This window comes from Pimephales promelas, chromosome 16 (assembly GCF_988280905.1).
Source record: "Pimephales promelas chromosome 16, fPimPro1.hap1.1, whole genome shotgun sequence".
NCBI lineage: Eukaryota > Metazoa > Chordata > Actinopteri > Cypriniformes > Leuciscidae > Pimephales > Pimephales promelas.
In genome coordinates, this window is record NC_142784.1 from 9,239,550 (window position 1) to 9,253,360 (window position 13,811).

Consider the following 13,811-nt stretch of genomic DNA (forward strand, 5'->3'; position numbering starts at 1 on the left):
GCTGAAAAACTCTTCAGGACACACAGTATTCTGTTCAAACAAATGAAGGTAATGAAACTGAGAAGAGAAATTATACACTAGTTGACCAAGTTTCACTTTTTAAAACATCAAAATACAGCATTGTCAAATGTTCTACTATGCCAGAAAACATAATCTCTGTAGTGCAAAGCTAAACCATTGCTTCGGTACTGTTAATGCTATTAAAAAAGGGGGGAAAACACATTTACCTTACTTACTTTTTTTTCTATTGTTAAACTTTGATGCAAATTAACATGCTACATTAGAAGTCAGAAGTAAATTTGCATGACCATCATTCAATTCATATATAACTGCAGTGAATCCAACATATTAAATCTATATACTTGTTAATCTGAGCTCTTCCCATTGGATTGATACAATTTACAATTTGCTATATTTCAGATGTGTTATGTTTGACTTGTTTGAGTGAAATGAAGACTTGGCTCATATCTTGGTCTCTAAAACACTGTGTTGTGTTCCCATGAGTCTGTGTGCTACTCCCATTGAAGACTAGAGCTCAATGCCACCTGTATCATGGGGTTTCAGTTTCTGTGTGAATTCTAGGATTTTTGTGACTAACAATCAAAAAAAGTAATCAGATACAGTGTGAAATAAAATACTATGGAATTAAATTGTGTTGTGAGGGAGCATATCGATTTCCTTGGTCCTATGCTGCCTAGCTTTATTTGGCACACAATGAACATATGAAAAAGGATCTTAGGTTCTCTTAAGTTCAGCTGTCTATTAACACACATTAAACAAACTTTAAATATAAAAAAGCAGTCAACCCCCCCTTTAACTCTGTAGTGTGGTTTATATGCTCAGCAGTGTTAAATTAACAATGGGGATGTTATTTATGACAATCTCTGTATTTGCTTAATATGACATTTTGGGAACTTGTCAAATGGGTTTTCTATTCCTCAGCACTGCCATATGGCTCTCAGTATAATAGGATATACTTGACGAAACTAAACTTAAACTAAACTTAAAGGGAGGAGAGCGCATATTAGCGGGCTTGAGAGACAGTATCCTATGGAGTCCTGTTACTGAACGCGTGACATTTGAAAGCTCTATTCAGCGGGAAGAGTTTTCACTGCAACCGTGTTCGGCAAAGCTGTGTTCAGTGGTAAGAGTATTATCACCTTTTATTTATTTTTGCCTTTAACATTCTGAGTTAACTTTATTTGAGCGCGACCTTGCGCTGTGAAAAGAGTTGTGTAAATAAAAGTGCACGAGTCCCAGTATTCGCCGACCCTGTCTCCTTTCATCACCCACACATAACGAACCTGTTCTTATGTCACAAAGTGATGATAAAAGGTATATATACATGAAAAATACATTTATAAAATGAGTACATATACAAATTCAGGTCCAAAATGTTTGTACGCGATTGTCGTAAACACAAAATAGCATAACTTAGTGGATATAAAGCCAGCGCTGGCATTTGACAAAACTAAAACATTACATCTGAAATTATACATGCAAATACATTTAAAATGATTAAGTATTAGCCTACTTACAGGTTGTGGCCCAACAACTGCTGCCTCTGGTTTTAAAGTTGGAACTGCTTCACGTTTTAGTAACAGTTTCTTGTTGAATCCGGTGTTGAATTCGTGGAGATTCTGGAAGCTGTCTCTCGTTAAATGCGCAGATGAAGATCGTCATTTTCAGGAACATAATCAAACATAAATTGTTGATTGTTGACGAAGTACAGCGTCCGTGGGAAGCCCAAACACAGAAGACCTGACAGCTGGTGAACATAACATACGCGATGAGCTGCAGAAATATGGTCATGCCCTTTTTTGCATTTTCCAGAGGGAGGGGTTGATGCAAATCTATGGGCTAGTGACGTCTAAAACCCAGCTGTAGTCCCAATCGAGTTTTTGTAGGCATTCAACTTCCTGATTTTTAAAAGACGATATCTTTGCTTACATTGAACTTTCAGCGCTGCAACTTTGCAGATACTGTTCATGCACCAACCGCAACATTACACAAGTGAAATCGCAGTTAACCCCCCCTTTAAAAGTAATACTGAAGCAGTGTTGAAGTTAATTAGATCAGTGTTTACCAACCCTGCTCCTTGAGGCACACCAACAGTGCCCATTTTGTATGTCTCCTTTATCTGATCCATATATACATCTTTGGCGAAAAGGTTTATTCAGGTTTATTCTGTAATTGACTTTTTTCTCCCTGATATTATCAATCTTGTAAGTAAAGAAGTTCATGAAGTCATTACTGCTGTGCTGCATGGAAATGTTGAAGCTTTATTTTTGGTTAATTTAGCCACTGTTTCAAATAAATACCAAAGGTTTTGTTTATTTTCTTCTAATAGGGTTGAAAAATAAGCAGATCTAGCAGCTCTTAATGCCTCTCTCAACACTCTTTCCATGAAATGCGAAAAAACTCTGTACTGTGTAAAACCTAATCTTTTTTTATCTATTTTTGAAATGACCAATCATTTAGCTAAATAAGACCCTTATTCATCGTCTGGAATCGTTTAAAGCCCTTTGAAGCTGCACTAAAACTGAACCCTTGAACCGTTTGGGTCCCAATGAAGTCCATTATATGGAGAAAATCCTGGAATGTTTTCATTAAAAACCAATCAAAAAGCCAATGAAACTTTCTGTCAGTAAAGTTAATCAAAGAACAAGGGAACAGAGAAAATTCTTAGTTGAAAAATTACACGCTGACAGACAGGACAGACCAGGTTACTTTTTGGTTACTTTTGATATTAAACATATTAAACAAAATCTCACCTTTCAAATTTGGTCATTTTTTTGAAAGAAATTTAAACAATAAATACCATTTTGTGGCTCTTTTATGTGTTGTGACAGATCGCTGTAGAGGGGAACCCAACCCTGCTCCTGCCGGTCAACTGTCCTGTACAGTTCATCTCCAACCCTAATCACACACACCTGCCTTAAATGTTCAAGCGGAGAATGTCTAATTGAAGAGAATTGGCACTGGCTGGTTACTTCCGGGTTCTGGACTGGCTGCAGTAACGCGTCTCTGTCCATGCGGGGGCGCTCGCGGTCGAGTGCAGAATGAATGGGAGTCAATGGGGTTTCACCCCAAAAAATCCACGTTTCTCAGGATGAAATTTTTTGTCAAGTAATTTGAAAGTTGCATTCAAAAGGGAGGGCTAAGAAAATACACTCAGCTGAAAATTGCATTTTTAAGTTCACTTATCTGTTCTAAAAATCCGTTCAAAACTGTGATGACATCACACAATAGCAGAATGCTAGCGTGTTCCGGCCAACAACAGCCTAACCTGTAAGAAATCAAGTACTCGTTCATTCGACTTTTGGCCTATAATCTATATTGAACTTGCGGAATCAACAATAAAATCTTTGTTGATTTAACGACAAGCAGGTGAAAGAGACACATTTAGCCGTTTAGCCCCATAGACTCCCATTCATTCTGCTCTTGCCCGCGATCACCTCCAGTGGAATTCTAATGGAACTGCAACCAAGATAATACACAACGGGGCTAATAGGAAGTGCCAAGGCTCTCCGTTAGACGGGCTCTGGTTCAAGTGATCCTGAAGACCATAATTGGTTGCTTCAGATGTGTTTGATTGGGGTTGGAGATAAACTTTGCAGGACAGTCGATCGGCTGGAGCAGGGTTGGGCACCCCCGCTGTAGAGCATCATTCAAAGCTGCTTGTGATCCGATCATCTCTTCCTTCTAGTTCATTTATAGCATCAAATAAACATGAATGAACATAAGAATGAATGTTGTTTTAACTGCAGAAAGGCGTCAGTACATTCCGTTTTTCAAGTTCAAATCCTCCCATGTTAATCAACAAACTCTGACTGCTTTGTCGGACAAAATGGCGGATGGCGAAGTATATTTGGTCAGATCACCTGTCAATCAAGCTCCCTGCGAAGGGTCAATTGCAATAATGAGCTCAATAATCGCAATATGACATTTTCCCCAAATTGTGCAGCCCTAGTAAGAGACGTCTTGAGGAAATTGGGAAAGTGGGGGACAATGGGGTCTGGAAATGGCAAATCCAAATTTGACTCGAGTGATTGGGACAGTCTCATTTATAAGGAAATGAAAAGAATATATGGCTGACAAACTGGGAAATTTGATCTGTCCTGTTGCTGTAAGCAGCTCTGCTCTGAAGCTCTTTGCAGAGTTCATTCATTTAATGGGAGGATGTTATAGGAGTAGGTATTTTGGACTGACTTACCCTCTTTACCAGTCTAAAACATGAGAAGTGGATATTTAAAGGGTCTAAAGTGTCTACGGACCTTTAGCTCGGGGTCGTTTAGCTGTAGGCGTTCAAAGACCACCCTTTTACGGGGCAAATGATTGGGGATCAGCAGAGGGGGGTCATCGCAAAAGGCCCGAACGACCATTATGTAAAAGGGCATTTGTCAGCCCAAATCCTATGATCAACTCCGAGTCATTATGTGCCCTTTGTTATCTTATTTGAATAGACTTGTGTTCACACACCCATTTGTACTTCCTCTGATACTTAAACAAGTCATAAATACAATTATTGGCTCATCATAAGACAAGCGTAAAATTCATATATAGCTGAGTAAAGATGTCTTGTCTTACTTTTAGAGTGAATTGAAAGCTTGACACTCTAAATACACTGTCGCTTTCTCATGAATCGTGTGCTACTCACACTGAGCTAATCTCTGTTTGCCTTATTATAATACGACAGTTGTTGTGACAAATTCTTTCCTATAGCTCCAGAATTTTGTCAACAATCAAAAATAATGAAAAATGCAATCTCTTAAAAGAGATTCAAAGAGGGAAAAAAGTGTTCGGGTGCAATGTGAATAGCCTGACAAACTTGTAACCTATAAGATAATGACTGAATTAGACAGACTTCTGTCAGTTTCTGACGTAGGATTGTCATTTTCCAGGAAGTATTGACAGGACTGGTTAACTTATCAATAGTAATGGATAGTTGGATCATATGGAACAGCACACTGTTTTCAGGATAAGTTAAACATTTTTGAAAGCATGCACTTCAAATGCTAGCAGAAAGCATTCTCTAATAGACTCAAACGTGTTGAATTGTGAATAGAAGAAATGTAAATTTGGAAAATTTGAAGCATCTCTAAAAGACAAAGGTGTCATTATTCATCTCAAGTCAGTTCAGTTTTAATTAAGTTATCAATGATGAAACAAGTTCAATTCAGATATTTTCAGCTATACGGAAGGCAACAGTGTCGTTATTCAGCTCAATTCAGTTCAATAACAAGTTCTGCGCAAGACAATAGTGTGACCACATATCGATAAAATTACTGAATATAATGTGTCTTTTTAAACCCCAAACTATGAAACCCAAAGGCGACAGTGACAAGGAACTCAAACTCCATCGGGTGACCGAATGGAGAAAAAACCTTGGAAGAAACCAGACTTGGCGCCAGTTCTCCTAAATATAGTTAAACACAACAGAAACATTGTTAATGGGAGTCTACAGTATGTGAAATTAACTCTCAATAACTTATGCTTATTAAATTAAAAAGCAGTTAATTCTCACTGTTTGTGCCATGAAGTACTCATAAAGGGCCATAAAAGGTCCACACACACACACACACACACACACACACACACTAAATTGTGTCAGTATATGTGTCATAATGAAACATAATTTCTAAAATGGCAAGATGAAATAAAAATGTTAAACAGCAATGTTATAACTAAAATATATATAGGACAGCACTGTATTTTGTATATTTTGTGAGCTCACCTAAATTTGAAACCGCAGAAAGCTTTTTTTTTTTCTCAGCTCAAGTACACAATAGTATTACTTTCAGCAAATGTTGTAGGCTAGTATTCCTTATACAAGTGGTCCACCATGTGGACAAGGTGGTGCTATTGCATTTACCAAATCAAGGCAAATGAATCTCAGGTCTGCATATTTATATGGGAGATTTTATATTTAAATAAGTACAGTATCTCATATTCTGTCAGAGAAAATGTATCTGGTGATGGTAAAAAAGCCCAATAACTGAATCTGAAACATGCCAGCGATTAAGCAAACAGATAATTTTAGAGAATTATTTAGTATTTTAAATTATTTACTTTAATATATTATGTGAATAAGAAATATGAGCTGTGGTAGGCTGCTACATTTAGAAGCTTAATCTAAAGTAAAGAGCCTTAAATCCTAAAATAAGAACACATTTGCTAAGTATGGGTCTGATTCAAAAGTCTCTGTTCAACATTGTGGAACAACCCAACCCAAAGATAACACTAGATGGTGACAAATCACCACTAAATCAGGACATTTGTTTGGCAAGATTTTTGAAATATGGGGGATTTTTTACATGACCCAACAAATTAGAAATAATTGTGCATCGATAAGATTCATTGTTCTGTTTTACTCTAAAACTACTCTACTTAGTAATTACATTGTGTCAATAAAATTCAAACACATGACATTGTAGCCTATAGTGAAACAAGTATCACATGTGTGCATGAACATATTTAGATGCTAAACCTAACTTTTTTTGTGGATGAAATGAAATGAGCTTGCAGTGGGTTCAAATGTCTAAGACAACATTTACATTTTCTGAACACATTAGGATGTTACCCTTAAATCTGAAAAAAGTGTTATCCAGAAGGCGAGCGCACTTTACAAAGGTCAGATGTTCTTCAACTGAAACGCATGATATTTGGAACATTCTCAAATGGTTTAGCACCCATGCCCTGCTGTCAAGCACACACACTAAACACAAGGAAATTGTGAACGTATCATTTTCCCTCATATTGATATGATGATAATATAATCTATAATAATAATAAAAAAACACTGTAGTATATTTAAAAAATAATGAACATGAGAGGTTTTTCCACTAGTTGGATCAGACCTTTGTATCCCAATGAATAAGATCTGAAAGTAGACAAAACATTGTACAATAGGATTTGCTTTTAATCATGTCTTTGGTTGTCTATAGCTTAACATAATTTAACACTTAATGCACATACAGATCATGCGATTGCAAATATTTTAGGTACTCTTAGTATTGAAGTATAATAACAGAATGCTGATGCACACAATCTCTGGGTTATTTTAACAGTACATTTTCTGATCTCTTTGGTTCTAACACCATATATTACTGGATGCAAAAGTGGTGGCAAAAGTGTTATTTGGACTGATATAAAGACATTCATCTCACTAGATATAAGCACAGTGAATCTGTTATATATAACAGAAAAAACCGTGGCAATTGAAAAGTTTATGAAGATTATCAAATGAGGAAGGCATGTTCCCAGTGCCTTGTTTTGACCACGTTTTGACACTTTTAAACTAACAGAAAGTATTTTAACATAAGACAGCAATATAAGACATGTAGGGAGCACAGATAAACACATTATTATTAGTAAACCATACACGTTGCTTAAAAGGCCAAGACTACCTGTATTACATGATATGTTAATGATTGAAAGGTTATCACAAAATAGCTTATTAAGAGTATGGCTGCATAAGGGAATTCTTGATGTCAAATATATTTGACCAGCTATTGAGAAAACAGGAACTAAGTTGCTTAACACAAGACAACTTTTAATTTTACTGGGATTCATGATAATATGGTACTGTAATGGGTTACAAATGGATACATACCGATCATAGGCCATTATTGTCAAAGTAGAATATGTGCAAGCACCATAAATACTAAGCAAATAGACTTGGAGAAGACACCCCTCGTAAGAACTAGTGTGCCGGTCAGTTAGGAGATTTGAAAGAACTTTTGGCCAAACAGCACTGCTTCCGAGCAGTCCACTGCACATCAGGTTAAACAAAAATATATACATCGGCTTGTGGAGACTTGATTCAAAATAGATAACAAGCATTATAAATATGTTTGCTAAGGTTGCAACTGAATAAACTAAGAAAATAAAAATAGTCAATACATATTTCCTTGGACCCAGCGATTCATATGATGAAAATACCAGATCCAAACCAGTAGACTTGTTCATCCTTCAGGCTGGAAAAGCAAACAATAAAACATGAAAACACATTGAATTACTCATACATTATTATTATCATTGATAAAAGTAAATGGTTGTTACATAAACTATAAATATATATCTGTACGCATTGTATAACATGCAGGACCTGCAAATATAATACCCAACAAAAATTCCTGTTTTACCTTCTCGTTAATACAGACCAGGCTCAGTGTGCACTGCTAAACATTGTGTCTGGGCTCAGTTCATGGACTGTTGTTTTATAAAACCCCTGTTGCTTGGCTGGGGATGAAGTCAACAGATTTCGCAGAGATTTCTTTAGGGGCCAAATTTCCATACATTTTCCTCTCGGGTTGGATAAATAGGGAAATGAATAACCGTAAAAAAAAATATCTTCACTTTACAGAGCATACTTGCTAAAGGTCACTCATTAAACATCAGCCATAGAGGGTATGTTTATGGAGATGAAACTATGTATGATATACAGATGTAAAAAGTTACATCTGAAAAGAGAGGGAAAAAGTCAATTGAAGAAAAAAGGAAGTTAGTAGTAGTTTCTCACACAGGCCATCACAATGTAGCAGTAAGTTGCACCAAATAAATTGTGTTGAGTTTTGGTTATACATCACTTAAGGTGAGTGTGAGGGTGTTTCATCTGAACAATAAAGTACAATAAGAGAAGATTATCAAATAAGAAATATGTACTCTGGAGGGAGTATCAGCAGAACAATCTGAAGTATTTGTGAGATGACAGTAAATAGAGCCTGTTTCTGTATCATCAACTCAAGGAAAACACTGTATTAACAAAAAAAGAACAAATACTAAATGAGAAAGGAAGTAAACTGCATGAGATTGATATATTAATGGTTGGAGAAATTTGGATGTTCGTATGGCAGAGTTAGCTGTAAACTTTCGTTGTGAATCGCATGTGAAATCAGTCCAATTGTGTGTCGAAACTTTAGAGGTGGATGACGTCACGAACCAGAAAAAATAAAAAGCACGGCCCAAATATACAGCGCTGGAAGGCACGTGCAAGGTATGGTAGGGTGACGCACCGCATAGTTACCTCTTCAAGGAACAGAGGTTACAGTCAAGAGTCCTTTCAAGGGAACTCGCGCTGGGTATCTCCAATACAAATAGAAAAAAAAGAGGCTACAATTTGCAAGAGCTCATCAAAATTGGACAGTTGAAGACTGGAAAAATGTTGCCTGGTCTGATGAGTCTCGATTTCTGTTGAGACATTCAGATGGCAGAGTCAGAATTTGGCGTAAACAGAATGAGAACATGGATCAATCATGCCTTGTTACCACTGTGCAGGCTGGTGGTGGTTTTGTAATGGTGTGGGGGATGTCATGTGTAAGAATGCCATGGTCGACAGTATCAAATGCAGCAGAAAAGTCCAGGAGGATGAGGAGGGAGGGAAAGCCAGCATCGGATGATATGAGGAGGCCGTTTGTGACTCTGACGAGGGCAGTCTCTGTGCTGAGTGCAGAGCGGAAACCTGACTGGAATTTTTCAAAGAGGGTATTTTGTTTGAGATGGTCCTGAAGGTGAGTGGAAACTGCTTTCTCAAGTACTTTTGATAAGAAGGGGAGATTGGAACGTGGATGTTCATATCACCTAGAATTATAACATTGGCAGAGGATTGGGTGGTTTCAAGCCTCCCAGATACACCTCACGATGGTATGGACAAGCTTAGTCCAGGCTGTCCAGGGTGAGACTTTTCTGACTGCGGTAGCAGACGCAATGATCAATTCCAGGGTGTCTCTGAGCAGGTGTTTTTGCTAGCGGCAACATGTAAGCCACCGCTAGACTCGAAAGCTACCTGATAGCTAGAAGGTAAACAGTATGTGAAAAAAGGACCACTAGTCAGTGGCGTGGATAGTAAAATGTAAAAAAAGAGAAAAACTCTGCATTATTTTGGCGCGCCTGGAAAAGTGGCGAACAGACAGCGCCAGCGTCCACTCCGCGTCTTTGCAGTTTAGTCTACTTGTCTCCTCTCATTGGTTTGAACTGGGAGGGTCAAACACAGTATTAGTATGGTGTTCCTAATAATTCTTTAGGTGAATGTGTGTGTATATATATATATATATATATATATATATATATATATATATAAGATGATTAAAAGGGGTTCATTTCTTCATCTCAGCAAGAGTTAGGAAAGAGTTCCCTGCACATTCTTTTGGGTTGTAAAATTCATCAGTCTTGTAACAGAACACAGAGTTCTGCCTGTGTTGACTTCATTTGGGGGGTAAGTGTCATAGAGAGTCTGTGTATAGTATGAGTGTGTGTGTGTTGTAACGTCTGTCAGAGAGTTTGAAGTCTGCCCAGATGAAGATTTGGAAATACAGTCCAAATGATCTGGTTGTCCCACAAGTCTTTTATAGTTCCCTTTCGAAGGGAACTCAACAATACGTCGAATGACGCAATGGGGAACGCCTCAGGCGTGACAGGTGTCTGAAATCAAATATCAACTCACAGTAATCAGGTTGACCGGCGACAGCCCGTGCATCATCAGCTTGAATGATGAGCGCGTCAATCTGAATGTATAAGAAGGGCGCCTTGAAACCGTGACAACATCTTTTTCGTCTTCAGGGACTGTTTGTCTGTGTGATAGTATCAACGATTAAACGCGCAGAGACGTGGAGAAACACTTTGCGCGAGTGTGCCGACTTGTGTCCAGATATTTGACACCGGAGGATTCACACGATCTGTGCGTGTTCTGCCTGAGAGAAGAGCATTCGCGGGAAGCTCTCGAGGGAGTTTTTTGCGCGAACTGAGAGTTTTCCTTTCAGAACTCTCTGCTCTCGTCTGACCCACTTCTCGAGGGAAGTGGGCACGGCATCTGAACCCCGCGGTTCCGGTTCCCGCTCGGGCTGAGGCTCAGTGGCGGTTGAGCTCGTGGAGCTTTCAGATGGAGCTGGCAGATTATCGGGAGAGGGGCGTTAACCTCGCGGATGATCTACCAGCTGACGAGGGTGAGTTACAGATTAATGTTGAACATCTAAGAAGAGAGAAAATGAGCGCTCTCTCTCTTTGGTGAATCTGTAACTGTTCTCTTCGGGCAGGGCAGGAGTTGGCTGTAATATATATATATATACAGTATATATATAGAAAAGGATGTCAGTTTGGTTGAGACCGAACCATTTCAGCCCTCCTGCCCAGTGTACGCTGAGCTGGTTGACATTATGGGGCGCGCCACAGACAGATTGCAGTTGCAGTGGAGGCGCGTCTGGGAGGAACCCGCTCATGGTATTTTGGATGGCTGGTTCCTCCCCACCCATAAGCCACCAGCCCGGATGAGCCTTCCATTCCTTTCTGATCTCCACGCTGGGATTGAGAGGGTATGGAAGAATCCGTTCTCCTCACATCTCCATCTGCATCAGCGGGCTAGTTTCGCTGCTGTGGAGGGAGCCGTGGAGCACGGTATGTGTCGATGGAAATACAGTGGAAGAGACGTTGGCAAACTATCACGTCTCTGGTTGGTCCTCTTCACTAAGAGCTCTGACCCTGTCATCCAAGCTGCTCAAGACATCTTCATGCTTGAATGACAGAGCATACACGGCAGCAGGTCAGGCAGGTGCGGTTCTGCACGCCCTTGTGGTCCTCAGGCCTACCAGACTGATCTGCTGCAGAACTCCGGGCCACCAAGCAATCTGCTGTTCCGTCGGTGCTATGGTGGCCACGGAGAGACAACTGTGGGAGCTCCCACATACTGTGGTTGCCGGGTTACAGGCCTCACCAGGCCTTCCTGGTTATGAGCTCCCACTGATTGTGGTCGCCAGGTTACAGGCCTCACCAGGCCTTCCTGGTTATGAGCTCCCACTGATTGTGGTCGCCAGGTTACAGGCTTCACCAGGCCTTCCTGGTTATGAGCTCCCACATACTGTGGTCGCCAGGTTAAAGGCCTCACCAGGCCTTCCTGGTTATGAGCTCCCACACATTGTGGTCGCCAGGTTACAGGCCTCACCAGGCCTTCCTGGTTATGAGCTCCCATATACTGTGGTCGCCAGGTTACAAGCCTCACCAGGCCTTCCTGGTTATGAGCTCCCACATACTGTGGTCGCCAGGTTACAGGCCTCACCAGGCCTTCCTGGTTATGAGCTCCCACTTATTGTGGTCGCCAGGTTACAGGCCTCACCAGGCCTTCCTGGTTATGAGCTCCCACTTATTGTGGTCGCCAGGTTACAGGCCTTACCAGGCCTTCCTGGTTATGAGCTCCCACATGCTGTGGTCGCTGGGTTACAGGCTTCACCAGGCCTTCCTGGTTATGAGCTTCCACATACTGTGGTCACCAGGATACGAGCTCTCACATACTGTGGTCGCCAGGTTAAAGGCCTCACCAGGCCTTCCTGGTTATGAGCTCCCACACATTGTGGTCGCCAGGTTACAGGCCTCACCAGGCCTTCCTGGTTATGAGCTCCCACATACTGTGGTCACCAGGTTACAGGCCTCACCAGGCCTTCCTGGTTATGAGCTCCCACACATTGTGGTCGCTAGGTACAGGCCTCAAAGGGGCCTTCCTGGTTATGAGTTCCCACATACTGTGGTAGTCAGTTTACAGGCCTCACCCAGCCTTCCTGAATGTGGGCTCCCACATGCTGTGGTAGCCAGACTACAGCCTCACCACCTTTCCTGAGCACTTTGCTCCCACTCTGTGGTCACCAGGCTTCAGGCTTCATTGGCCTTCCTGGTTATGAGTTGTCACATGTCAGGTTGCAGGCTTCACCAGTTCTTCCTGAATGTGAAACCCCCAGTTTTCGTGGTCGCTAAGTTGTAGTGGTGAGTCTTCACATGTCAGGCTGCAGGCCTCAGCGGGTGAGTGGTTTCAGTGTTCCTTGGAATTACTGGTTCTGACAGTTGTCACTGCCTTTTCGGCATGCACTCCCCTCAGCATGGCGGAGTGGGTATTTCGTTCCCCATTGCGTCATTCGACGTATTGTTGAGTTCCTTTCGAAAGGGAACGTCTCAGGTTACGACTGTAACCTATGTTCCCTGAGAACAGGGAACGAGACAATACGTCTCGTTGCCATGCCTCGGGGCCTGCCTGCAACAGTCCCTTCAGACGATAGGATGTTGTCACGGTTTCAAGGCGCCCTTCTTATACATTCAGATTGACGCGCTCATCATTCAAGCTGATGATGCACGGGCTGTCGCCGGTCAACCTGATTACTGTGAGTTGATATTTGATTTCAGACACCTGTCACGCCTGAGGCGTTCCCCATTGCGTCATTCGACGTATTGTCTCGTTCCCTGTTCTCAGGGAACATAGGTTACAGTCGTAACCTGAGACGTTTTCTTTCAGATAAGCAGATGTCATGATTCTGCCCTCTTGTTCTTGATTTTCTCTAGTCGTGAGGCAGGATCATGACAGAATCATGTTTTGTGTGCAAGCTCATGGCCGGTTTGGGCCATGTGCTTGTGTTGTCTCGTTACGTTACCCCGCTCCCTTGTTATCCTCGTCTTGTCATTATTGTCTAGTCAGCTTCACCTGTCCTTGTCATTAGTGTCTCCCTTTATAATCCCCTTGTGTTTGCTGTCCTGTGCTGGTTCATTGTAAGACTTTGTCACACTTTGTGAGAGTCTGCATGTGAGTACCTTGTCTCAGAAGAACGTCTTGTATTTGCTGTTTGTTAATAGTCTAGTTTTTGTCAAGTGTCATCTAGTTTAGTTATCCTTCGTTTGTATTGCCTCTGTTTTGCCCCCTCGTGGGTTTTGTTTTCCCTTGTTTTTCTGTTATAATAAACGCTGTGTTATTTCATACTGTCTGTGCTTGGGTTCATCCGCTATACACATAACAAGCATACACTTCACATACATGTCAAAGAGTGAATATTAATAGGGAA

The 13,811-nt window shown here is 40.9% G+C and overlaps 1 protein-coding gene across 1 annotated transcript; it reads right to left on the bottom strand.

Annotated features, from left to right (window-relative positions):
* Positions 1-6,981: 6,981 nt before the first annotated feature.
* Positions 6,982-7,971, bottom strand: LOC120470530 (olfactory receptor 2K2-like). The gene has a single exon (XM_039660088.2). The coding sequence runs from the start codon at positions 7,969-7,971 to the stop codon at positions 6,982-6,984; it is 990 nt and encodes a 329-aa protein (XP_039516022.2).
* Positions 7,972-13,811: the final 5,840 nt, after the last annotated feature.

Coding starts and splice junctions, on each gene's coding strand:
- LOC120470530 (XM_039660088.2), bottom strand. CDS start 7,971: ATGAACAAGTCTACTGGTTTGGATCTGGTATTTTCATCATATGAATCG.